The sequence below is a fragment of the Natator depressus genome, chromosome 7, assembly GCF_965152275.1.
Source record: "Natator depressus isolate rNatDep1 chromosome 7, rNatDep2.hap1, whole genome shotgun sequence".
Classification (NCBI taxonomy): Eukaryota; Metazoa; Chordata; order Testudines; family Cheloniidae; genus Natator; species Natator depressus.
Window position 1 is genome coordinate 97,231,903 of NC_134240.1, and position 26,747 is coordinate 97,258,649.

Genomic DNA, 26,747 nt, shown 5'->3' on the forward strand with positions numbered 1-26,747 from the left:
GGAAAAGAAAAAGCACAAAAAAACCAGGAGACAGGAGTCCTCTGACGACTACTCCTTCTGTGAGTAAGGTAAGCTGTCTGGCTCCCAAACCTGAGCAGGCTCCTGTGAGTAAACCTCAGAGTAAATTTCTCCTCTCAAAATCCTCCCGAGGCTGCCATACCCCTTCACTCCTCCTTCGAGGAAGTGATTCGGGATAAATAGAACAAGACTGATAATGGGAAGTATGTTAACAAGAGCAACCTCAGGCTCTACAATATCCAAGAACCAAAGACTCTATTGCTGATAATGAAGGAGGAGTTTTCCCCCTAAGAAACCCATGGATAGAAAGATGGAGGCCTGTCAAGGTTCCTTCCCCACTCTGAACTCTAGGGTACAGATGTGGGGACCTGCACGAAAAACCCCTGAAGCTTATTTTTACCAGCTTAGGTTAAAACTTCCCCAAGGTACAAACTGTTTTACCTTTTGTCCCTGGACCTTATTGCTGCCACCACCAAGCATCTAACAAATATAACAGGGAAAGAGCCCACTTGGAAACATGTTTCCCCCAAAAATCCCCCCAAGCCCTACACCTGCTTTCCTGGGGAAGGCTTGATAAAAATCCTCACCAATTTGCATAGGTGAACACAGACCCAAACCCTTGGATCTTAAGAACAATGAAAAAGCAATCAGGTTCTTAAAAGAAGAATTTTAATTAAAGAAAAAGTAAAAGAATCACCTCTGTAAAATCAGGATGGTAAATACCTTACAGGGTAATCAGATTCAAAACATAGAGAATCCCTTTAGGCAAAACCTTAAGTTACAAAAAGACACAAAACCAGGAATATACATTCCATTCAGCACAACTTATTTTATCAGCCATTTAAACAAAACAGAATATAACGCATATCTAACTAGATTGCTTATTAGCCCTTTACAAGAGTTCTGACCTGCATTCCTGCTCTGGTCCCAGCAAAAGCAACACACAGACAGAGAGAACCTTTTGTTTCCCCCCGCCTCCAGCAATGAAAGTAGCTTGTCTCCTCATTGGTCATTTTGGTCAGGTGCCAGCGAAGTTATCTTAGCTTCTTAACCCTTTACAGGGAAAGGGTTTTTCCTCTGGCCAGGAGGGATTTAAAGGTGTTTACCCTTCCCTTTATATTTATGACACACCACTCTCAAGAAGGGATTTAAAGCCTCTTCCACCACCCTCTCAGCGTTCCTTGCAGCTACCTGCATTGCAGGAGCATCTCCTTCCTGACTGGAAGATCTCAAAGCCCTTAAAGACAGAAATCACCCTGACTTTGGCTCCACTTTAAGGAAAGTCTCCCTAGCAACAGAGTTTGTAGCTGACACCTCAATGGACGCAAGGAGGTCCTCAGCCCAAGACATGGCTTCCAGCTTAGTTGCCAGGCACCACCTATGGCTTCAATCCTGGAAGGTGAATATTCACTCTAAGCAAGTCCTGTGCTTGGCTCCTTTGTTTCTGGAGAAAAGCAGAATAAGGTGGTGGCTAAAAATACAGAAAAATCCAAACAGCCTCTCCTTTCCCCACTAAAGGCCCTCTGGAGAGGATATAGATAGGCCTTCAAAGAGAGGTGCTTCTTTCACTCATCAGCATAGAGGTACCAGAAGATTCCCCAAAGGAAAACAGAAGAATCGAGGTCCAGTGGTGAGGTGAAGTCTCCAGAAGGACCTCATTCCCCTTCCCCCCCAGTTCACTTCATGACAAAGACTGCAGAGGCCTCTACCCAGAACTGAATCTAGGAGGCAGGATTTCCCATTTCCTAAAGGAATGGTTTTCATCAGACAAGTGGGTCAGTCAGATAGCGAGCCAGGGATACTCCCTAGAATTGGGGGATCCACCTCACCTGTTCTTCACCCAGTCACTCAGCTCCAATGACCCCATCGAACAACCTGATTCAGAACAAAATATCTCATCATCTAGATATAGGAGTCAGAGTGTTTCCACAGAAGAAAGGTTCTTCTGGTTCCCTCCCACAGACTTCGGAGATTCACCCTGGCAGCATAACATCCAGTACCGAACATTCCAATTCAGCCTGTCGTTGGTTCCGGGGGATTTTAGAAAGATGGTGGCGGTGATAACAGCCAGACTCAGGTTGCAGGGAACTCATGTATACACTGGAATGATATCATGATGGAATGATATCATGATCAGAGCACCATTGCAGTCAGCAGTGCAAAGGGCCACATCTTCGATATTGAACCTTCTCCAGGAGCACAGCTTCATCCTCAATGCCAAGAAAAGCTCTCCTGTTCAATACAGAAAGTTATTTTCTTGCTTCAGAGCCACACAAGGCCTGCCATAGCATTATGCCTCCAACTGGCTGGACTCCTGGTGTCATGCATCACTCCCTGGGCACAATCAAATATCAGAAGTCTTCAAGCCATTATATGAAAGGTGTGGGATCACTGCACAGAACACATGAAAAATAAGTATAGGTTTGAATACAGGTGTTCAGCTCCTTACAGTGGTGGTCTGCCCATGACAATGACCACAAAGGCATGCCCATCTGCCTTCCAGATCCTTTAGTCCCTGCAATCAATACCAGCCTGGAGGGCTGGGGAGCTCACTTGGGGAACCTTAAGAGCCCAAGTTCTGTGGAGCCACAGCATAAACCTCTTGGAGCTGGGACTGGTCAAGATGGCACAGCAAAGATTCCCGCCCATCCTAAGGAGAAACTATATCCTGTTTCAATAAGACAATACGACTAAACCACCAAGGGAGAACAAGGAGAACACTACACAGGGGAGCAATAGAAATAATGAAGTGGGCAGAGCAGTTCCTCCTTTCCCTCAGAGCGATCCACATCAAAGAGGACCTGAATCAAAAGGCAGAGTGGCTCAGCAGACGGAGGGGCAACATCTCCAAGTCGAGCTTGAATCAGGAGATTTTTGATCTCATCGTTCAGATGTTTGGCCTCCCTCCCACCTGTTTGCAAATCATAAAAATGCAGAGCCCAGAATACTTCACAAAAGATGCAGACCCTAGTGTGAGGTTTTGGGGATCAGTCAGACCAGTGAGGGGTTGTCCCTGTAACTCAGGTGCCTTAATGCTGTACTGCCATGGCTCAGAATCCTGACACCAGTAGCCAGCCCACAAGCAAAGATTTCACTTTGGCTTCCACCAGCCTAGTTACTTTGCGAGGTGATCCCAACAGCCCTTTCAGTCACAGGTCTCCCCAACTCTATCTATCCAGAGTTCTTAGCTACCAGCCTCTCAGACTTTTCCCTCTGGTTCATCAGCCCTGAACGTGTGAAAACAGCCTCCCCATTATAATTCACTTTGGCGCACACACTCCACAAACGAGAGACCTGTTTTGGGTAAAAATAAAAAGAGCAAACAGAAAAAAAATCACAGATTCAAAGATGAAATAATAAGGTAAAGCAAACACATACAAGTTACAGAAAATAACAAAGATGCTATTTCAGACTTTACACTTCTATATCTGACATATTAGAAAAGTGAATCTAAGTTACCTATTCCAGCTGAACGGTTTCATAGCAGAGGCTGTCCCTCAGTTTCTGGATGAAGACTTCAATTTTAAGTCTCCTTTAAAAAGGCTTTTTTAAAAAAAAAAAAACAAAAACAAAAACCCCAACATTTCCCCCCCTCCTAGCATGGACACTCGTGGTTACATTGGGCAGTAGGGAGTTCTAAGTGTTTTCCCATTAACCCTAAAGGCCCCTCATTTGTCTTCTTTTGTGGGTTGTACAACACTAGGTGCTCCCCTTCCTGCCTGACTCCTCCCTCCCTGACTACTTCATTGTTCTGAGGTGATGAAGTTGCACCAGTTTACAATCACAAATTTTCTACATATGTATATACACAAGTGTACAGGTTATGGTTATGGATGTATCAATGTCAGTGAACATCCAGTTCAGAATATTAAAAGCTTTCATGAAAGACCTTTCTTGACATTTTTATGCATAGTAACATTGTATAAAACCAGCAGTTATGCAAGCTTTACAGCTTGGAAATTGCTCCTGCTTGCTGTCAGATGAGTTGAGGTGTAGCCAGACCGTGTGGCACCATATTGATCTGCCTCTGTGAGCTGCAAAGAGAGCAGAGTAACCCCAGATGTCCAGAACTGGGAAAGACACTACTAGCTGAAAGAAAATTATCAGTAAGAAAATTTCCATTTCATCTATAGCTCTCAACAGTACTTTATCCCTGTTTTACAGCTGGGGAAACAGGCACAGAGGGTGAAATGATTTGTCAAGGTCACCCAGCAGGGTGAGGCAGGAACAGAACCTAGGTCTCCCGAATCCCAGTGTAGTGCTCTAGCCACTAGACAACATTGCCTTCCCTTATCAAAAGGAGTTTTATACAACTGATTACAGCATACAAATCTTAAAATGTTCTAAAGGGAGGATCTTCTTGGATATGCTTGTTGCATTTAAACATCAATACATTATATGGGAAAGAAGAGTATCAAAGGATAGATCAAAAAGGGAAATTCTGACAACTGTAAATTCTGATACAAAGATTCAGGACAGTTACACTTTTCATTTCCTCACATAACTGAAAATTACTCGTTCCTACAGATTTATGCAAACATTTCTGAGAGGGAGGATAAAATAAGGATCCTTATTTCCTAAACTGAACATTTTTACCTGCCAAGATGAGAACTTGGAACTTAATTTCTCTTGCAATATTTGTAGACAACACATATAGGCTTGAAGAATTCAATTTTTTAAAAAAATGACTGATTATATTGATGTATTTGTAAGTATTTTTTCAATTTATCCATTTAAATTTTCACAATTGTGGGAAATTTTTTTTTGCGGGAGTCCGACCATTTATGACAGCACATATTGAAATTCAAAAAGTTAAAATTGTCAACATCAGATGTCAATACACATTGAGTAAACAGATTTAAATCAAACCAGTAAGTTATCAAGGAGCATTTTTATTACTTTACCTATCTGTAAATTTCTATCATCATCGAATTTTTTTTTTAAAATCAGTTTGGGTGTACACAGTAAAAGCAACATTTATTAGCTTTTACTGATAAATATGCTAATCCATCCAGTACTACAAATATCTAACGCTAACAATATTTCTCCTGTTTATACCTCCCACTTGAAATCATACTATAATCCTGTCTCCTTAAGTACTTAAGATACCATGGTGTTGGGTGCAGTATAACCATCTACCTAGAAAACAGACAATGGAAATCTCGCTCCCACCAGCGCCAATGGAAGTTTTCATCCGGACTTCAACTGGGTCAGGATCAAGACTAACTTGAAAAGAATAATGTGGTGTTCCAAACTGATTTCAGATACCAAACAATTGATTTTATTAATCTCAATTTTTATTTTTGTGCAAATATTTGAAAATTGGAGTGGAAGAATCCCACCCACCAAAACAAAAGGACAAGAAAAATTGTTTCCAAGTAAGATGCGTTGAAAGCTTTTCATGAACCACCAGCTGTTTAACCAAAGAAATAATTTAAATTCTTTTATATAATCTCTCTTACAAAATCCTTTAGTTTTCTCCTAATCCTACTCATGGTTTGGGGTTTGCTGGACGCAACCACAATGGCTCTGTAATAGGCAGCCCAACTGTATTTACAGTCATCTAGTATGGTGATATGTCCTTCTGAATTAAGGATCTGACCTTACGAACACATAGTCCCGATCTATACTAGAAAATGAGTTTGGTTTAACTACATTGGTCAAGGGTGTGAGAAATCCATACCCGAGTCATTTCAAGCTGACATAAGTCCCTGTGTAAACAGCACTAGATCGATGGAAGATCGATGGGAGGTGGATTGCCTACACTGACAGGCGAACCCCTCATGTCGGTCGTACATAATGTCTACACTGAAGCACTATTGTAGCGTTTTAAGTGTAGACAAGCCCTTACACATATTTAAATTTGCTCAGTGGAAAATTAATGGGACGACTCAAGTGAACCAAGTGAAGTGCATAAGAAGTGTTTGCAGGAGATTCTATAGGCTTTTGCTAAATATACTTGGTCATTTCCCTTTCCTAAGGAGCATACCAATTTAACATGGAAGTCTACAATGAATTATGTTGGCAGAACTCAACTAGAATTTCAGAAGCAAAAATAAGGAAAAAGTTGTCAAAATACACAGAGCACGTTCAGGTAAACATTTAAAATTTATTAAACTTTTTGGTCAAAATAATTGAACAAGTATATACAATCCCATTGTATTAGCTCTATTATGTATTTTAAGAACAAGGTCAAATCTAATGCTTAAATGACCTAGTTCCACATTTCAAGATTTGCAAATAGTGTCACAACCAATATACAGTATAAGATTTTTATTTAAACTTTATTCATAGAACCCCAAAAAGTTAGCTGTATTTACTAGCTTATTGTGAACAAGAGTGGCACTATGGACATTAATTGAGAGGGAAGGAACAGAGACATTTTTCTCTTGCATATCCATATCTGGTTGAGTAATCATAATACACCTTCATTTTATTAAAAATGGAGTGTAAACCACACTTCTGTATTTCATCAGGGAGGCTCAAAGGATCCGATTTTCAGAAGACACTTCTGATTTTGCAGGCACATTTTATAGCCTTTACATATCTAGGTAATTTGATGCTATTAAAATGTGCCTGCAATTATTTCAGGTACAATTTTACACCCACACCTGTTTTGGGTGAAAAACTGATGGATGAGTTTCAGGCCCTTTTGAAAGAGAGTACCAAGAATTATTCTTTAACCTTCTGTTGTCAACAGGAACAGACATTACCACAAATGCATTTCACATCAGTATGTAGCCTCCATATAACCTGATCTCATGGTCTCAACGGGTTACAATATGTTAAAATTTGTTATGTTGTGCTGCTGTTTGGCATAAGTAGTTAATTTTTTTAACTGCAATGTGAAATTCAATAGACATATTATGCCAAATTTTTAATATTTAAAATAAAGTATATTTTTTTTCCAAAACAAGTAGTACTAACCCGGTTAAAAAAAAATAATGCACATAAGGTATGTGTCTATGTCGAACATTTGAGAGGCATCTGTTAAACCGGATTTTTAATTGTTAAAGCAGCAATTTTGTTGAATGTTTTAAGATATTTTTTCCTTCTATTATGGCTCTAGATAACTTTATACCAACCTTTTCAATCTCCTACTTTTTGTATAAAGTATGATGTAATTTTACAGGAAACCAACACAATTTCAACTAATGACAGTTTTGTGGAAACTAATTTTAGAGTTTGAAATATTTCATACTACACAAATCTGTTCATACCTGCCTGTCAAAAATCAATGTTCTGGGACAAACTTTTCAAATCTTCCCATCAGAATTATTTTTCACAACCTCAATACATGCGATAAAAAAATAAAAAGACTGAATACATACTTTCAGATTTAAAAACACTTTTTATAGTTTGTTATTTTTATTAAGTGGTTTACACCAGAAGGTGTGGTTATAGATACAGTTGGTGAGTAAATATACATGGAAACCTGTCTACAAACCCAACTCAAGACCTACCTAAGTGCTCAGAGATAAAAACACCTAAGCCTAGATAAAAGGCCAGAGAAGGAATGTTTACAGGCATAAAGCACAATAAATGTTTTGAAAGGCCCAAATATTACAGCAGAGAAAGAGCGCAGAGACAGAAATTACATTTTTATGACAAGTTTTCTTCTTGGGTGTTAAATTTTTGGTCTATAAACTGGAAAGGAAGGCTCAGACTTAAATAAATACATTTGAGTATTGGCCTTTATTGAGCACTGTCCATCAATTCTGCTTCTAGTGGGCTTTTTCTTGTTGAAAATTGCAACTCACATCCCCCTCACTGAAGGCAGAACTACACCACGAACTCAAAACCAGGCAAGCTTCTCTCCTTTATCTATAAAGGGAAGTAAGTGCATCAATGTTCTTTACTGGTAGGACAACAAGGCCTTCTTTTTTACAGAAACAACTGAGCTTAACTATGCAAGAAGACGACTTTGTCCTCAAATAAGCCATCTTTAGTTAATTTTGTCCTGGAATATATACAAGTTATTGGTGGCAGCTACAGCAATGATGTTCTCTGTGGGGTGCCATGCTGTATGAAGGATCTTCTTGTTGAAGTCCAGACTGTCAACACTTATCTCATCTTTCTTTCTCTTACCACCTGTACACACTTTGCGTGGCTTTAAGATGGCACGAGGTTTGCTACTTTCTCTTGATGCTTCTAATGTAATATCCCGTCGTGTGTTACGGTCAAACATCCTAAAGAAATTGTTGTAGGAGCCAGTCATAATAGCACTGTTTAAAACCAGAAAAAAAGGAAATAGTTTACTTGGATTACTAAAGACCATAATATATTATTCCACTGCAGTATACCTCATTTGTTTCTTCTGTGCACAGAATGAATGACTGCCAGGGCTCAAGTTTAAAACTAGAACCTTGCACTATATTCTTTTCTCTTACTTTATGTCCTTCCTCATTGCCACTCCTTTGATCCATCTTCCCACATCATTTATTTCATACATCACATTCACCACTGCCTCCTCTCCAGCTCTCTCCCCACCCCCTTGCTATCCTACACATCCTCTCCCCTCACTGTCTCTTCTATTACAGACACAGACAAATCACTCATGACCTTTCCCTGCTCTAGCCCTCTGGACCAGCACAAGAAAAAGTGGCTGGTGAAGTAGCAGCACCCTCCCTGTCACAGCTGACAACAGAACTGCCCCTATTCCTACTGTAGTATTATCCCTTCCCTACCCCCTCTTCATCCTACAGCACTGGAAACAGCCAGGGGGAAAGGTAGTCCTTGAGCAACCACCCAGTTCCAGCTAGCAGTGGCAGAAATGCAGGGCAGCTCTCCTGCACTGCAGACACTTGGATGTGTATTTCAAAACTGCTTCCTGGAGCCCAAAGCCACTTCCCAGATACCAGTTATGTCTACCTTCCCCTGATGAGAACAAATTATAAAAGTGAATACAAATATCTACATCACAGTGAAAATTCAATAATTGAGAACAGTGTAAAACGAGTTGACTTTAATATCAAAATACAAGGAATACTATACTGATTGGATTATACCAGAGAGGGAGAGAACTTCTCTGGGGTGGAAACAGCGTCACATCAATTGTGTAACAAGAACGACATCAGAGCCTTAATTATAGAACAGATTTGTTTATCTATAACAGTCTAAACCTATGACAGTTCTTTTGACTTTGAGAAATCAAAAAGCTAATGCAGGTAACCTTTCGCCTGAAAATTTCAGAAAATGATCAACTTTGTTGAAAGATATTTAACTCTTGTATTAGCAGAAATGTAAACAGATTGACAACTCCTTTCTGGAACTTGATACAAGCAGGGTAGGACTGCTAATATTCCAAGTGAGATTTTTGCGATGACCCTAATAAGTTCTTTGTCATGGTTACAGATGTAGCTGCACCTATGTCCCCTTTCTGATCTCTCCGAGTGCACTCCTTCAGGTGTTAGGCTCATTCTTATACCTATCCCAGGGTGGAATTTTGCAATGCTCCCTCTCCTTGACTGGGACCTGGGCTACAGTACCCTATCAAACATTTCTGCCCTGCAGATCTTCCTGCGTTTGCGCATCAGGTTCTTCCCTTCAGGAATCTGTGACCAGAGGTCTATATTGACCGAACAGCCTTCTTAAAACAAAAGCATTGTTTATTTTGCTGCAGAAACAAAGCCTTAGGGGACAAAAGGATTTTAAAATAAATAAGTCTATATGCATGTCTATCTTATTTCAGAGTCCCATCATCCCATGATGGGGACATAGGCAGGTCTAGCTTCCCCAGAAACTTGAGTGAGCCATTATGTCAGAGTCTTATTTTAATCTGGTTCCTTGTAGGTTCTACCTCCCCAGGAGAGCATGTTCCTATTTATACCCTGCTATGGTTCTCTTGTTCTTTGGTATTTGGTGGGTCCTGGCCAAAACCAGTTTTGTAGGGTGTTTGGAGACTGAGGAAGAATCAAGCTAGCAGTGCTGGCATTGTCCCTTAACAACTCTCCAGTGTTTGCTGATAAGTAGCTCTCGAGCCATTCTTCTCCTTCCTGCCTGTATTTCAGACATACCCCTATTGAGCTAATATAGCAGTATATTCATACAGTAAATACCCAGTAACCAGGCCAACATACAATATCAATAAGTTATCACAGCGCAGTTCCAAACCACCACACTCTTGTATATCACTTTTTATCCAGAAATTTTTAATGTTTCCATGGATCATATAACAAAACAAAAGCTAGAAGACGTAAAACTGCATTATACAGCTACCTCTGTTTCTGTATGTATTGTTTACCTTTGACAACAAATTTAAGGACAAAGCCCAACAGAAAGGTTGGAAATAAAATTAAACATAAACTGATCTTTCAAAATAATGAAAACCAGTTCTGTATTTGTCTTATTTAAAAAAAAAATATGAAAAAATTGTTTCAGGATAGTTTTAAAGTCAATATCCAAAAAAGCTAGTTGTACGCAACTGCAGCAATAATTTATACTAAAATAGGGTTAACTGAGAGAAAGTTTACATTGCCTTTGCCACCTTTTTGAGGATGCAAAAGGTAAATATTTTCAGACCTTAATCTTGCAAATTGACTTCAAAAGGACTGTTCACATACTTAACATAAGTTAAGTGTTTTCAGGATTGGGGACTAAATTTCTGAAATTAACCTTACCTATCAGAACCATTCCAGCAGCACTCAAACTTGTCAAAGATGCAGTCATTTTCATAGAGAGAACAAAGCTTGCTTCGAAGATATTCATGAACCTTAAAACATTTAAGGAAGTATTAGACAAATCTAAAAAAAAGAAAAAGATGCTTTTTTTTTTTTTAAATTAAAAAATATGAACACTTTACCTGATACGTCTCTACAGGCCTGTTTTCCATATTGAGATCCCACACTTTAACTGAAAGGTAGTCTCTTGTCATCATGTATCGACCACTGTGACTGAATTTTACATCAGATATTGAGGAAATAATTTCTGAAAAGAATGATCTGCTGCTGGGATCTTCAGGCTCTTCAAAAACTGTAAATTAAGATGTAAAGTAAAACTGAATCCAATACACAAAATGTTACAAATGGCAATACTATTCAGTATTTACATATTTTAAAATCATGGACCTGAATACTAAATCCTCCATTTAAAAAAAGAAAAGAAAAGAGATTATAGCCCTGCTTAGCTTTTTTTTTTTTTTTTTTTAAAAAAGGTGATCTTTCTTTAAAAAGGCACTAAGTTCTCGTAGCTAGAACCACTAGCTGCTAAGCTCCAATGGGTTCTCCCATGAGGACATATCAAGAAGCTGCAATTCCTGGAGTTTTGGAATGAACATTAAGAGGCAGAAACTAAAAAAAACCAGTATATGAAGTTAAATTCAAAAGTCACAGTGTTCCCTCTAGGACTACTGATTATTCTATAACTACCATAATGTAAAACTAAAAAATTTTTAAATGTGAAACAGTAAGAGAAGTCAGCATCTCCAGTGTACATTTCTTTTACAGATCCCACATCTTTTAGTGGTGCTGTAGGGTACATGGTTTATTTATAAGTGAATATAAATTGCACCACACACAAAATCTACTGAAAGAGCAAGTTTGTATTTACAGTGAAATTCAGTGAGGATCTTTGTCTGCTTTCTTGAACCGTTATTCTTGGTTAGGTTGAAAGTCATTTACTCTTAATTCTTCAAATCAATGACAATATGAACCATTCAACACCAAGGGAATAATACCAAAGTTCTTTCTTACAAACCTTTTATGAAAACATCACAGACTACGGTACGTTTTACAGAGTAAAGGAAACCAACAAAAATATGACAAGTTAGATTGGCCATTGACATTTCCAATTATATAAGCTAAGTTGACTAAAAAGGAAATGCGCCATACCATACTTGCCACAATGTTTAAATATTTCTCTTCCCCAATCAGAAAACCCTCATCTTTGCTTCAGAATATGAGCTTACCTAGAAATATCAATGCAATTTAGGTAAACCCCAAGAAGTAGTGATATATAAAACCATAACTACTGTAATACAACCAAGAAACAACAGGCTGTGCGCAAAGATGGGCCCTATTCCTTATGGTGGAAATATAAAAGCTTTCCTCACCTATATGAGGCTGTGTGGCTCAGTGCTTCAAAAACACTGGCCTTTCACCTCTGGGAACTGGCTTCAAATCCAGCACAGATCATTATGAATAAAATTCATTCCGATAGGTGTAAATGGTCACAAATGAAATGGGTTCTGGCAGCCTCAGCCCAGTTCCTAATGCACAAAGGTAGATGTCAATAAACTGCCCTTAACTGGCACTTGTTAAGCAGATACCTTTGAGAAGCACCAAGACTGAGTCTGGACAGAAGACAGGTCTCACTGGTGCCAAAAGCACTTGAGTCACATCGTCAATTGTCTCATGCTACACTTCTGCTTGCTGATGGCCTAGAACAAGACAATTAAAATGTTCCATTCTACAAAACTATGACTCCTTACCTTTGTAAGTTCTTTACCAATAAGCAGAATTTGACATTTTAATGTTTGTTTATATAGGTAGAACACCTACACGGTCTCTTGTTGTATATGACAAAAAAGTCTATAAAGCAAGAAGATATAGGCTAAATTACTTACACTTTGAATGTCTATCACAGAGGGCTGAAGAACGCATATCACAGAGTCGTATAGTTCCTTTGCTACTACTGTAGACAAACACATTACAATGATGTGGGTGAAACTCTGCAGCAGTAATCACTTCTGTTAGTTCCTCCATGTTAGCGGGCTTAATATCTACAATGTCTGAAAGTTGGTTGGTAAAGGCAACAAATAGCATTTCCCATTTTTATTATTTCTAAAAAACAATTTCCAAAAAATGGTTAATTATGGTTGTGGTATATTTTTAGAAGCATAAGATAAGTTCCTCCCGTCTGCTTTGCAGACATTTACTCATTGTAAAAAGGACAGGAGTAGCATAAAAATAATCCTGGGCTGGACCTAGAATCTGTACCCTAAAAACTAAAAATATTTGTGTGGCCTTCATTCCTCTTATGCCCTGAAACAACTTAATGGCTATTTTATATTTCTCTCACCTTTGCTTTTATCGAAGACACCTACGTTACTTGCCAAAATATCTCTTGGACCATTTTGGCCTGAAATAGGCAGCCGTAAGCCATAGCAAAAGGGTCACTTTCAGTATTGTCTGTAAGGCATATCCATACTTGCTATGCAAAATTCTAAGTCTTTACTTTATTTCAAGATTAACATCAGACTACATAGCTGACACTTTGAATACAACAGGAGATAGAACTCTCTAGCGAAATGGAATTTTTATTTTACATATATTATCAATAAGATCATTTAATGGAAGACTGACCCCCACATTTAAGATATATGGTCCCAGAATTTCACCTCGTCTTCACTTTCTGCTCTGCAAAATTAAACTACCTAAACTCTACATATCTTCCTACTTGCAGCTTTTCATTTCAAAAACATGTTTCACTGTGAATTAGTGCATTTGAACTAGTGTTTAATTATATGACTAGAGTTAAATGGAAGTATTTAGGGAACTTGTGTTTAGTAAAACTGCAGATATAACAATGGAAGTATTTCTATTAATAGTCAAAACAGAAATTTATATATAATCATAGAATTCATACAGGAAAAGGATACTAAAACTTCTATCTGTGATTTCTAAATGCCATAGGTTAATTCTTAGGTCATCTGCAGAAAGGTATGTTTCATGATCACTATTTACTGAAATAGAGTTTATGTGATATGTGTGCGCATTTGCAAATATCCTTCGGGGACTTGCTTCTACCATTAGGTCCATGGGTTTCAATATTGGCACCTGCAAAGGGGAAGAGAAGATACAAGAAAAGTCAGTGTTTATATGTGGGGAAAAGTTCACTGTAAAGATAAAAAAGAGCTAGTAATTTGTGATTCAAAAGTTTACATTAAAGATGAATTCATTCAACTACTGTATACATAGTCATATTTCCTATTATGTAAAATAGCAATGTAGACTACAGAAATCTCATTTTCTCTCTGTACAGGAACACAGTTCACTTAGTTATGGGGCACTTTTCAAATCCACTGGGCAAAAAAATCTAATAAAAACAGTTGCCCACCCTACTCTGATTTTCCATATTAGCACTCACAAACCAGATCCCAGATTGTCATTTTTTGCATTTCAAATATGTAAGACTCTCCCATACCTCCCCATCGAGAGAAGTACATGTTTATACTGAACAATTTCGAGATACTCAAATTGAAACTCTGATATACCTGAAAACATATCTTCTGTAGTTACTTGTAAGATCTATAACAAAAATTAGCTAAACAAAAGAGATCTAAGCCTGTTTACTTTGAGCATCTGATAGCACTTGGTGCACTGACTGTTTCTCCTTTAACAGTCAGTTAATCCCTTCTAAACATCAACAAGGGAGCTGAAAAACCCTTAAAACAACATTTTAAAATGGAATGAAAAAACTATTTGAAGGATGAACAACAAGAATATGGACTTTTAAAAGAAAATTAGTTAATTTACAAATGAAATCAACTTAACCATGTCCTCGTAACACAATCTGATGCTCTTTTTACTGAACTATTGATAAATTATTTTTAACACACCAAGAGAATAGAAACAATTTTTTTTAAAAAGCTTAGATACAAGAGGTTTCTGGAGTTGCCACATATCTTGTTTATTATAAAAAACATTCCTCTTTTTGCCACTAATGATTAGTCACATTTTAACATTTAAGGTTAAAATGTAAGAAAAAATATAATGGATGAAATGGAGTGCTAGGATGAGGTGGACTAAAAATATTATTTTAGGGTACATGAGTTTTATAATAAAAGAACAATCAAAATCCAGGAACACTAGAATTAGTGTAATTAAGGAAAGGTTAAGCAAAATCTAAATTACAATTAATGCAATTAAGTGTGAAATTCTCCTTTAACTCCTGGCTGCAAGGCTGCACAGAGGAACAGTGGGCACATGAGCCACACAGAGGGCTTCCACGCTCCATGTCCAGTGGAAAGGCCCTCTGTGCCAGTTTCATAGATCAGTATTGAAGGAATGGGGATGTCTTTATATGAATCCAGTAGGCCTAACACCCCAAGTGTCCAGGAGTGGCTACACCTGCAATTCTGGAGTACCTGCTATTTGGAGGGGAGTCACTGTGTACCACATTGACAAGGATACATTCCCTGCATCTAGTTATTTAGGTTTTATGCGGGTGAAGCAAATTTCTTCTAAAATGCACAAGAAAGGGTGAAGTAAAATTCACACAATGAAATCTAAAAGTAACTTTTGAGACTAGAATGTGAAAATGAAATAGCATCAGGTGAACATATTAAGAAACCACCTGAATCATTCCTGGGTGATTGATTATGAAAAACATACAAGTGTAAATATTACCAAATCTCAAATAAAAGGAACATATGTTATTAATAAGTTACTGGTGAAACTAAACCCTGAACCACAAAGCTTCCTCGTAACTGTGCCATGCAAGTAGTTTTTACTACTTATAGCTATAGGACACTAAGAAAAATGTTACCTACACGTACAATCTTGCTCTGGAAAAGTGACTTGACCTATTATTGCAATTTGATTTGGTTGTTACTGGCTTTAATAATACTGTGTTTTTATACCCTCAGTAATATAAACACACATGACCAAAAGTAGAAAGGCTTCTCGTTTCTGCTCTGCAAGTATAGTAGAACCTCAGATTTAAGAACACACAGAATTACAAACACTGACCAGTCAACCAGACACCTCATTTAGAACCAGAAGTACGCAATCAGGCAGCAGCAGAGACAAAAAGCGCAAATACAGCACAGTACTGTGTTAAACTACTAAAAAAATAAAGGAAAAGCTTAAAAAAAACCATAAGGTAAGGAAACTGTCTCTTTGCTTGTTTCACTGAAATTAAGATGGTTAAAAGAAGCATTTTTCTTCTGCATAGTAAAAAGTTTCAAAGTTGTATTAAGTCAATGCTCAGCTGCAAACTTTTGAATGATTTCATAATGTTTTGTTCAGAGTTACAAACAACTTCCATTCCCGAGGTGTTCATAACTCTGAGGTTCTACTGTATTCTGTTTTGTCTTGACACAGCATTCAATCCATAGTCTTTCCTGCAATGGCTTCATATTTTAAAAAGGGCAAATCAGGATTAGGAATGGATCCAGTTCTTTAGTTTATGATGGTGCAATAGAAGAAAATGTTATCAATAACATTTATCTAAATATTAAAAACATTAAATCCACAAGCAGTACATCAAAACCATTAGAAAAAAAAAAAAACTTGAGCCATTTCAATTTCAGAAGAAGCTCCACTCAATCAAATACAAGATCAAATGTCTCTTGTAATGCATCCTTGAAACCATTAAATTTAGACCTAGATGGCCAGTTTGTTTTAATTAAAAAGTGAGCTGAACGTTACTGAAAAATATTCTTTAAATTTAATTTTCCACCCATGTCAAAGATAACCACCCTGTTTTAAGTGCAAATTTATGATCCACACACATGTTGCGAGATGGGTCATTAACACAACAGGCTATTCAGGAAGATAAGTAGAAGTGATACACTATCTTTGAACCTAGATAGTGCAAGAGTCTTATGTTAAAAAAAAAAAGTTCATTCAAAAATATTCTTCTATCTTAATAATTTTACTGTCTTCTATATATTATTTAGACAAATGAAAGGATACACCTAATGAAAAATTTTATTAACTTAATTTTAAACAGACTTTAAAAACCCTATTTATATTTACAACAGCATTAAGATGTTCCAAGATGTCACTAAGAAGCTCATAACAAAATATTTGTGTCGGAAGCATTCTGGTCTTTAATCTTCCCAAAACATCTAGGCAGTGTTTTATGGGCCCATGAATTAATGAAACTTCAGTAATATCTTTAATTTAATTCTGTATGTTTTGTATTATCCTGAAATACCCAATACAGTTTTGACTCCACATAATACAAACTGCAATACAAGACAACTTTATAAATGAATAACACCTCTTTTTAAATGTACAAAGGTAAAGTTGTACATTCAAAAAAGCAGATTTAACGAGAGCCAAAGGAAAAACCAAAACACATACTCGTAGTGCTGTGATTCTAAATGGATCCCGAAGTCGTCCATCTTCATCTTTCAAGTTATAACCTTCAGCTCTTTTATCCCTTTCACTTATTTTCCATAATTTAATAGTTTTATCTAAAAACAAAAATTCACATTCTTGAAATTGAAATTACAAAATTAAAGATGATTCAATAAATTATTATAAAGTTATATGCCAGATTATAAACTCTCCCGGGCAGGGATTGTTTCTTCATCTGGGTTTCCTCTGTGCCTATTACAAAGAGGCCTCAATTCCGACTGTGGCCTTTGAGTGCTACCATAGTATAAAATGATTAAACACAAACACTACATACTAAAAGTATTTTACTTTGTTTGAACTGCTTATGAAACCATTCAGAATTGTCATTAAAGTTGCCTATTTTAACTAGTTATATACAATTTCCAGACAAAATATAAATTTTAAATGGCGTTAAAGTTGAGAATACAGTAATGCAGAGATTTGCAGGGATGTTCTTAATTCTTATTATGCCCCAAACAAGCAAGATAAACTGAGGAAGTTTGGAATTAAAACTGAAAAGAAAAGAAATTCAAATATATTACTGTATGGAAATGCATAGTTAAGGACCTAACACCTTAATTCTGCTCTGTAGCACCAGCATAAAATAATCACATAAAGGCATTTTAGTATTTGATATCCTGGATTAGATTAAGTCCAAAGAGACATTAGATTTTTCATATTTTTTCCCCTTATGGTGTCACTATAGGATAGAGTTAAGGTTTTCTGGGTGCTCTACCAGTACATTTTCATTTCTTTAACATGCTTGGATTTCTTTTAACTTCAACTTTGAATTTCCAGGAAACAGCTTTCTCGGCCATTCCCTGAAATACTGGATTCCAATCTAAGGACTATAAAAGCCATGTTGGATTTATTATTCAAGGGGGGAAAAAGCCATGCCATAGTTCCTAAATTTTTCATATGCAGTCAATTTCCCAGATAAGCATCCCCGAAGGCAGCAGCCTCTTTCCCTCCTCACCCCCCTCCCCCCACAAACTATGAGCTCTTCTTACAGCAAGCAAAACTAGGCCTCTCCTCCCACCTTCTGGAGCCAGAGAATAGTCCTTTGAATTTAGCTTTCAGCTCACCTGCTTTTTCAGTATGGTTCAACTTATATTCCATTGGAAAATCTACCTGTGAAAGAATCTTATTCTCCTTCAGGGTCACCAATCCCCATGATCCTTGTGCACATAAGGATATTGAACTACTAAGACAGAAAAGCTCTTTTTTCCACTGCAGAAAGATGGAAGAATCAGTCTCCAGGGACAAAGTTAGAAAGGAATGTTACCTTGAGCCCATAAGTGAGGTTGTGTAGGAAGATTTAAGGAGGAGCACTACACAGGGCGAACCGCCTTGTGAAGGTCAGGAGCATCTTGGTCTGCTGGTTCAGACAAAGAATTAAACCCTAGGCTTCTGGAGACGAGCAGGTCATCTATGTGAAATAAGTTGTCCAAGAATGAGGCTCTGAGTTTTTCAATATATGATAGATTGAAACCTCTGACAAAAATATTCTGAGGACCACCAGCAAGGAGCATTAATGCAAGTGCGTCTTGACTGACTCGGTCCCACAAATTTCCATGTTAAAAGTTCTTCTCCAAGAAGGCATATGATTATTCTATCTCTTCCATGCTTACAGCAGAACCAAGGTACCAATGGGCTTCTGGGCTAAGTGGTGGTTCTGACTTTTGAGAGGGAAGAGGAGCAATGTAGGATCAGTGAAACTATGAAACCATAAGTACTGGGTATACTTATATCTGTTGACATATCATAAATGGAGGGGCATTTCTCACAAAATCATCTCTATCAACTAAAGGAGAAGGAACACACTGCACCTGGAGGAGACTGACTCTGCAAAACACTGAGTGTAAGGAAAAAACATTCAAAGCCCCTGACTCTATCCTAGCTAATCCTGAGGTAAAAACATGATTGGGGGAAAAAAAGTCAAGGTAAAAATCTAAGCAGAAGTCTAGCCTCTTTATCTGCTAAGACAAGGAAACAGCAGAGAAGCATGAATCATCCACTTTCCTTTAGAGGAAGAATGTGATTTCGAAGAAGTCTGCTATTTTTATTTGCTGTTAGGAAAAAATCTACTCCTCTGACTTAAGGAGGGATGTTTGAAAAAAAGTTTCTCCTCCTTAAGAAATAAGTATACACATATGAATATACAGTAAAAGGTTTGGGTAGCATGCACAATGCATTTGCATTTAGTAATTTGTTTCTGTTATTCCCCATCAAGCTGACAAAGAGATTTGCAGTTGAACCAGTGACCTCCTGAGGAGTGAGACTTCCTTTATATTTTAAAATTCTATGAAAAGTGTGACATACCCATTTGAATAAACCTTTCTTTCAGAAGGTGTTATATGCACTATTTTCATAAACAAAAAGGAGACTGATATACAATGTTGAAATGTACAGGGATTTGTTCTGCTGTTTCACAGCTGATGTCCCTGGTGTTCTGTTTAACAGGTGATCATGAGATAATGGACAAGCCTTGTGAAAGGTAATAGGGTATGGGTTTTCATCCTGTAGGTCATGATCACCCTCCCCTCTGCCCTTCCTTTACAGGGCGGGGAGTCCTGAAATTATGGGAAAGAATCCAAAATTTATTTCTGTTGCAACGAGGTAGATTACAGAAAAGTTGAGAACACATTGGATTAGAAGACTAAATAATTTATTTGTGGACAGAGGTATAACACAGAAAAGTCATTTAGTGGAGAAAGTAGACTGTTTAAATCCAAGTCCATGTCAGGAAAGAAAACCAATTATTTTTAACTTTACAAACAGGAGGGGACTGTCCATTCAGAAATTCAACATTCTTTCACTCAGTGTTGATGAACTGACACTTCCATAAAATGTAGATGATTCCAGTTAAATGCTGGATAAGGCGACAGAAACATTCTCTAAAGAGCTGGGTTGTGTTATTGCCAAAGGGACGGTAACTTCAACAGGACAGACAAAGAAGCAGCTTTGGCTGTTAGAATGCCAAGAAATTTCTACCATGCAAGGAACAAGGTAAACTATCCAGTTATTTCATAACTTAAAATTTACAGATAGACTGCAAGTCCTTTTCATAGAATCCATATAACAGATATATCATCTGAAACCTTTTTAAGTTTTCTTTCCATTCTATAAATTGTCTAATTCAATTTAGAATAAGCAAACTGCTGTATTTGTAGAACTGATAGATAGATATCTGAGGGAAATTGTTTGCTAGCATTCTGGAAAAGAAGTGAATTCTGCATGGGAGACAAGGAAGAATGAGCCTTCTTCTCAAACCCCAAATGCTAATCAGAAAAGCTATCATCACTTTTTTTAAAACCTATAAACTAGTACCTTCAAGGCCTCTGAGTAAGGGGGTTTATTTGGATTACAAACTGGGCAGGGGCCTTCCTTTAAAATCTTATACAGTGGCAAGTATATTATCAGCAAATAATAACTGTGTAACAGTCAGATGTACAATAAAATGTCGGCTTCCAGAGGCATACAAGACCCAGCCCAACCAAAGATACAAAGTTCTTTCACACTCACTTTGTAAGTTATTTTACGATAAAGAACACCAGTGCAACTGTATACTGCAGTATTCCATATGAAACTTAATCACACTTGCTCCATTTTTTAAATCTATTAATTACAAATAATAAGGTTACACTAGTTGAAAGATTAGAGGGAAATAATTTTGATGTCGTTTGTTTTCAGCATTTGATATCACTTTTGTACTCAGTTTCACTGCTTTCTGGTGTAGTTTCCATCTGTGTTCATCTTTCACACAGTAATGGGAGAGACAAACAGTTACAATCACTTTTTTCTAGTTGTAAAACAACAAAAATTGGCAGACAGATTCCGGGTCAGATGTAATACTTCAAACCAGTTTAAAAAAAACAAAAACAAAAAAACCAACAGTAGTTTCAGTTCAAGTTCATACGATCTCTTTAGACTTGCCAACCGGCATTTTCAGGACAGTGTAGGAGTAATAACCTACAAAAAAAGCCCTTCCCTATTAATAGTGCATTATGGTGAAACAGCAGTACTACAGTACCCAGCACAATGGTACTGCAATCCAGAATGGAGTATTTTAGTGGAAACCATAATATAAGTATTTACTACTAACTACATATATTAGAAGATAACCATTAAGATTCCCCCAATTTAATAAGGCAGAGAGGAGAGGTAGGGCTGTATTTCAGATTTATTTAAGTGAGACTCTTAATTGTATGTATGGTATCAACATACCATGGTCATGTATGTAATGGAAATATAAATAAACGTATTCCTGTCAATACAGCTGTTCCTTTTAATTTGAAAGCTATGCCAAGCAGGCACCAGGCTCTGATGTTTGGGAAACACACCACATTGTGGGAACCACCAGAAATAATGTTGCATCACTAACATCAGGTTGCTCTGTCATTGAAGAACGGCCCTGCCACTGGACAGCGCCAGGATCAGAGAAACACGAAGAAAGCTTAAAGGCCACTTCTCTCAAGCTATGCTAAGGATATGGGGCTAAATCCTACCTTTTGAAACACATTTGTGCATGACAGAAGCAGAAAGCAAACAGAGCTTCTTACATAGCCTTCAGTCATGCAAGTAGAACATCAGGCAGGGAAAGTACTGCTGGCTATTATGTCAGTTTGCATATTACATCCAAGGACACATTCTGTGGGTTGGCAGGTATATCTTCCCATATTCCCCTAAGACAGCTAATGCATAGTTACTTCACTATTCTAAACACATGGTATCAAACTGAACATGCCTTGCATGGAATTAGAACTATGAAAAAAGGATACTATTCTGTTGTATGAAAGTAATGAACAAATGGATCCAGGATAAGACTATGAAATTCAACTAGAGTATCAAAAGATCTTGCTGTTTTACAAAATAAAAGTACACAATGAAATGTCCTTACCATTTGTAGACAGCAGGAAATGAGCAGCATTCTGTTGTGGTAACCACCTAATTTTATTAATTTTTTCCTCAATTTCTAGACTCTTCAAGTAGTCAAACTCAGGTTCATGACTCTGAAAGGTACTGTAAACATTATATTCTCCCCGAGAATGCGGACGGCTTTTATTCTGAAAGGAAGCAGAACATTTTTGTTAATGAAATAGAAGTTCTTTATTTATGTACCTAGAAAATGACAACACTTTATATACACTCTAAGAACAGATAAAATCAGCCAACTATTAATGACAAAATAAATGTGAACGAGGAATTGGGAAATGCTACTGGGCAAAGTCTTGATGAACTGGTCAAGATCCATTAGAATGATATTCTGTATAACTGGTCTTTTACAATACAAATTGTAAGTTTAATTTAAAATGTTCATTTTTGTTTAGTTTTAGAAATTGCAAAATCCAGTCTGTTCCTGCTATGTTTGATGCACCAGTATGCCCTCTACTGGCAATGTTCTAGCCACAGAATTTCACTGCACATTAGACATGCCGTATATGGTTATGGAAAGACCCCATTTCTCACAAGATGTGTGGTTTTGTAAAGTTTTTAAAATGTATTTTTTTAAATATACCAATGTTATAATATTACAAACTCTACAAAACTGCGCATATTGGAAGATAGTGGACTCTTACCACTATTGGGCAGCTCCAGTCCACAGTACGGTTCTGTGGCTGGTATGTCAGCAACAGAGAGCATGTGGTGCACCAAATAGTGATGGAGCAGGAGATCTGCAGCTGGTCTTGACTTAGAGATCTGCAGAGAAACAGAAGTTTTACAGTAGATTAATATTATACAAATGTTTCTTCTTGTTCTTGTTATTTGGGACAGTCAACATGTAATTTCTAAAATTGCTATGCAAACCGACATTAATGCAGATTTGCATTAAAAGTGACCTGCAAATTGTCATCTCCCCTTACCAATATGTGGCCAAACCCCAACAATCAAGTAAAGATGGTCCAATCCTGCAATATGCTGAGCATCCTAAACTTCCATTCATTTCAATGGAAGGTGAGGACACTGCGTAATTCAAGATGACAACTTGGCTTCCACTCTGTTTTAGGCCACTGTGACATTCATTCCCCACTCTTATTAGCAGGCTCTTGTTCAGGTGCTTCCCTATGTTAACAATAACCATCATGAAATACAGGCACAATATGGAATAGGCTGGTGAGGCCTCAGGTAATTCCTTGTTTGGGAATTATCTAGATTTAAAAAAAGTTGTGTATTATGTTACCTTAATTGTACATAATTTTAAATATTTTTTAAAAAAGATTACTGTGAATAGTCACTGAGGAAGGAACAGGAAGATACATCCTGCGAATATCAGCGTTAGCTCTGTGCCTACTATAGCACATTAACAGTTATCATATATGGAACAGGTAGTGAAGCGTATAGTTAAGGTTGACCAACACTATAACTGTCGTCACACTGCGACTCCCTTCTGACAACAAAAATTACTACACGACTCCAGGAGGGGGGGGACCGAAGTCTGAGCCCACACGAGCCTCCTCCCCCGCCCCCCCCAGACAAAGCCACAGTACCCTGCGTGTGTGTGTGGGGCGGGGGGAGGGGGAAGAAGTGGGGGGGGGGGAGGAGGAGGGGAGATAAGACTGAAACCCAAGGGCTTCAGCCCCAGGGAGGGCACCTGTAATCTAAGCCCCACCACCCAGGTTTGGCCCCAGGTGGTAGAGCTCAGGCTTTCAGCTTTAGCTCTGGGCCTCAGCAAGTCAAAGCCAGACTTGGTGACCCCAATAAAATGGAGTCCCGACCCACAGTTTGAGAACTGCTGCTCTAGCCCAGGGGGGTAAGCAGGACTTCCCTGCAGTTGCTTGTCCCAGCAGCCAGGGACTGCTGTTGTGCCAGGCACCAGAATTAAAAGCAGGAATACCGTCTCCTGTCTTCTCAATACTTCCACTGCTGGTGCCCAGCAAATTTTGAGAAAGAAATAGCAGCATAACTACAATGCAAAGGGATAAGGAGCCCTGGTGGGGAGACAGGGACTGGGACAAGGAGCCAAGGGGAGGAAGTGGGAAGGCAAGAGTAGGACTGGAACAAGTTCAGGTTGACAGGACCAAGGGCAGAACAGTTTGTAATCACTGAGTATGCTACACTCAGAATTTGGAATAAAACCCAGGATTCCTGAATCTCTACATTCTTTTATCAAATTCTTCTATCAAAATATGTACCTCATCTCCCTCTAGTGGCTGATCCACACAGAAGATGACAAGTCTCTACTGCTAGCAGTAACTGTTAGCTCAAGACCCTGTCTACGCTGGCAAGTTTCTGTGTAGTAAAGCAGCTTTCTGCATTGTAACTCCTGAGGTGTACACACTGCCAAGCCACTTAGTATGCAGAAACTGTGCAGTTGCAGCGCTGTAAAAAAACAAAAACAAAAACCAAACAAACAAAAAAAAATACCACACACACCACCCCGACATGAGGCATACAGCTTTCTGCATTGGGGATACAATGCCACAGTGCCAGTGTAGACACCCTGGTTGATTACAGAGCTACAACTGGCCTCTGGAACGTGTCCCACAATGCCTGTCCTTGCCTCTCTGGTCATCGGTTTGAACTCTACTGCCCTTCCCTCAGGTGACCAGTCATCCCCACCCCGTGAATTCTGTGGGAATTTTGAAAGTCCCCTTCCTGTTTGCTCAGTGACATGTGCAGTGGTCTCAGTGCATCTTCCCAGGTGACCATGCCTGCTCCACGCACCAGGCGATCCCCCGCTTGGAGCAGTGCTAAGCTGCTGGACCTCATCAGAATTTGGGGAGAGGAGGCTGTCGAGTCCCAGCTGTGCTCCAGCCATAGGAATTATGATACCTTTGGACAGATTTCACAATGCATGACAGAAAGGGGCCATGACTGGGAAACAGTGCAGTGCAGGGTCAAAGTGAAGGAGCTGTGCAACGCCTACCACAAGGTGTAGAAGGCAAACCATCGCTCTGGTGCCATGCCTACGAGCTGCCAGTTCTACAAAGAGCTGAATGGGATACTCGGTGGTGACTCCACCTCCACTGCAAAGTCCACTGTGGATTCTTCGGGGGCTCGCATGCCAGTTGAGAGTGGACCGAGCCAGGAGGAAGAAATCTTGGATGATGATGTGACGGGGAAGGGGGACCCAGAGGCAGAACGATGACTTGGAAACCAGAGATGTTTGCAACCAGGAGCTCCTCTCTACCCTGGAGGAGGCTAGCCAGTCACAGCTGTCGGATCTTGGTGAAGCGCAAACAGGAGATGAGGCCCCCGATAAGTGGCTTTGATTTTGGGAATCACTGAAGCGAGTTGTTGGGGGCAGGAGGGTTGCAGAAAGCAGGCTTGTGTCTCTGTGATGCGTGTACCACAACATGCCTCGTCTGAGCAGCGGAACAGGGTGTTGACTGACTCCCTCACTTCAGAAGCATCTGCCTCAGAGATCTCCAGGAAACTCTCATGAAGATACCGGGCAACCCGCTGCCGCAAGTTCTTCGGCAGAGCTGCTTGTTTCTTGCCCCAGTAAGGGTAACTTTCCTGCACCACTCTACTGTCACTGGGGGATAGGGTGGGGGGATCACTGCTGCATACAGGAGAGCCGCATAAGGGCCAGGGCGGTCAAAAAACAGGAATTGAAGAAGTGGTGGGACAGCAAGAGGAGGGACCGAAAGGAGCACACGGCGCACCAGAACGAAGCCACAGAGTGGCTCTTAAATGTTACGGAGTACCAAGTGGACACGCTCCAGGTGCTACTAGCACTGCAAACCGAGCAGCTCCGCACACGGCCTCCCTTGCAGCCACTGTTGCAAAACTCTTTCCCATGCGCTCCCCCAGACACCACCAACACACTCTTATCAACCTCCTGGCTCCAGTCAGTACCCGCTGCATTCCACTCCTCCCCCGTCACAGTTCAGCACTGTTTACTCCCAGTACGCACTGCACTCAACACCCGTCCCTCTGCAGTTTAGCCCTGCTGAAGTACAGTACTCACTGCACTGTACTCTAAAGGAGCAGGTTGGATATAATACCTGAACATACAGAAATCTAACTTTCCCACGACCCCACCTCCTCCTGGGACCCTCCTCTCCCCCTCAGTGCTGATGTGTTTTTTTGTTTGTCTCTCTCTTCCAGTTGTTGATTTTTAATAAAAGAATTGTGTTGGTTTGAAAGCAATCTTTAGTCTATTAATTGAAAGCAAACATAGCCCTGAAAAGCAGCAGGCAATTTTCTTAAACCTTCATAATACATTATCTGCATCAATCACAATCACCTCCTAGCATTAAGAGCACTGCACTTCCGAGCACAGCAACAAATATTAGTGGCTTTCAGCTTCAAATCACTGCCTCACGGTATCCTTATGGCCCTGTGCTGAACCCCTCTAATAGCCCTGGTCTCTGACTATTCAAATTCAGCCTCCAGGCACTGAGCCTCAGCAGTCCAGCCCTGAGTGAAGCTTTCACCCTTCCCTTCACAAATATTATGGAGCATACAGCATGCAGCTATAAGCAAAGGAATATTGTCATCAGCCAGGTCCCGCCTCCCACATAGGCAGCGCCAACGGACCATTAAATGGCCAAAAGCACCTTCAACAGTCATTCTGCACTTGCTCAGCCTATTGCAAATAACTCCTTGCTGCTGTCAAGGTGCCCCATGTATGGCTTCATAAGCCACAGCATTAAGGGGTAGGCAGAGTCTCCCTGGATCACAATGGGCATTTCGACTTCCCCTACGGTGATCTTC

At 39.1% G+C, this 26,747-nt stretch overlaps 1 protein-coding gene across 3 annotated transcripts in view; it reads right to left on the reverse strand.

The window, feature by feature from the left end:
• Positions 1 to 6,130: 6,130 nt before the first annotated feature.
• PPP2R2D (protein phosphatase 2 regulatory subunit Bdelta) overlaps positions 6,131 to 26,747 on the reverse strand; it is a 42,732-nt gene continuing 22,115 nt past the window's right edge. The window contains exons 1-9 of one of the 3 annotated variants that reach the window (XM_074959137.1): positions 24,218 to 24,237; positions 22,664 to 22,784; positions 21,985 to 22,150; positions 17,049 to 17,161; positions 13,616 to 13,793; positions 12,581 to 12,745; positions 10,820 to 10,989; positions 10,638 to 10,729; positions 6,131 to 8,243 (exon numbers count right to left, since the gene is read on the reverse strand). In XM_074959137.1, the coding sequence (XP_074815238.1) occupies positions 7,964 to 8,243; positions 10,638 to 10,729; positions 10,820 to 10,989; positions 12,581 to 12,745; positions 13,616 to 13,793; positions 17,049 to 17,161; positions 21,985 to 22,150; positions 22,664 to 22,784; positions 24,218 to 24,222 (1,290 nt within the window). In that variant the 5' untranslated portion in view covers positions 24,223 to 24,237 and the 3' untranslated portion in view covers positions 6,131 to 7,963. Of the gene's footprint in view, positions 8,244 to 10,637; positions 10,730 to 10,819; positions 10,990 to 12,580; positions 12,746 to 13,615; positions 13,794 to 17,048; positions 17,162 to 21,984; positions 22,151 to 22,663; positions 22,785 to 24,217; positions 24,238 to 26,747 lie in introns of those variants that run through there. The other 2 variants (XM_074959138.1, XM_074959136.1) reach the window with 2 other exon arrangements.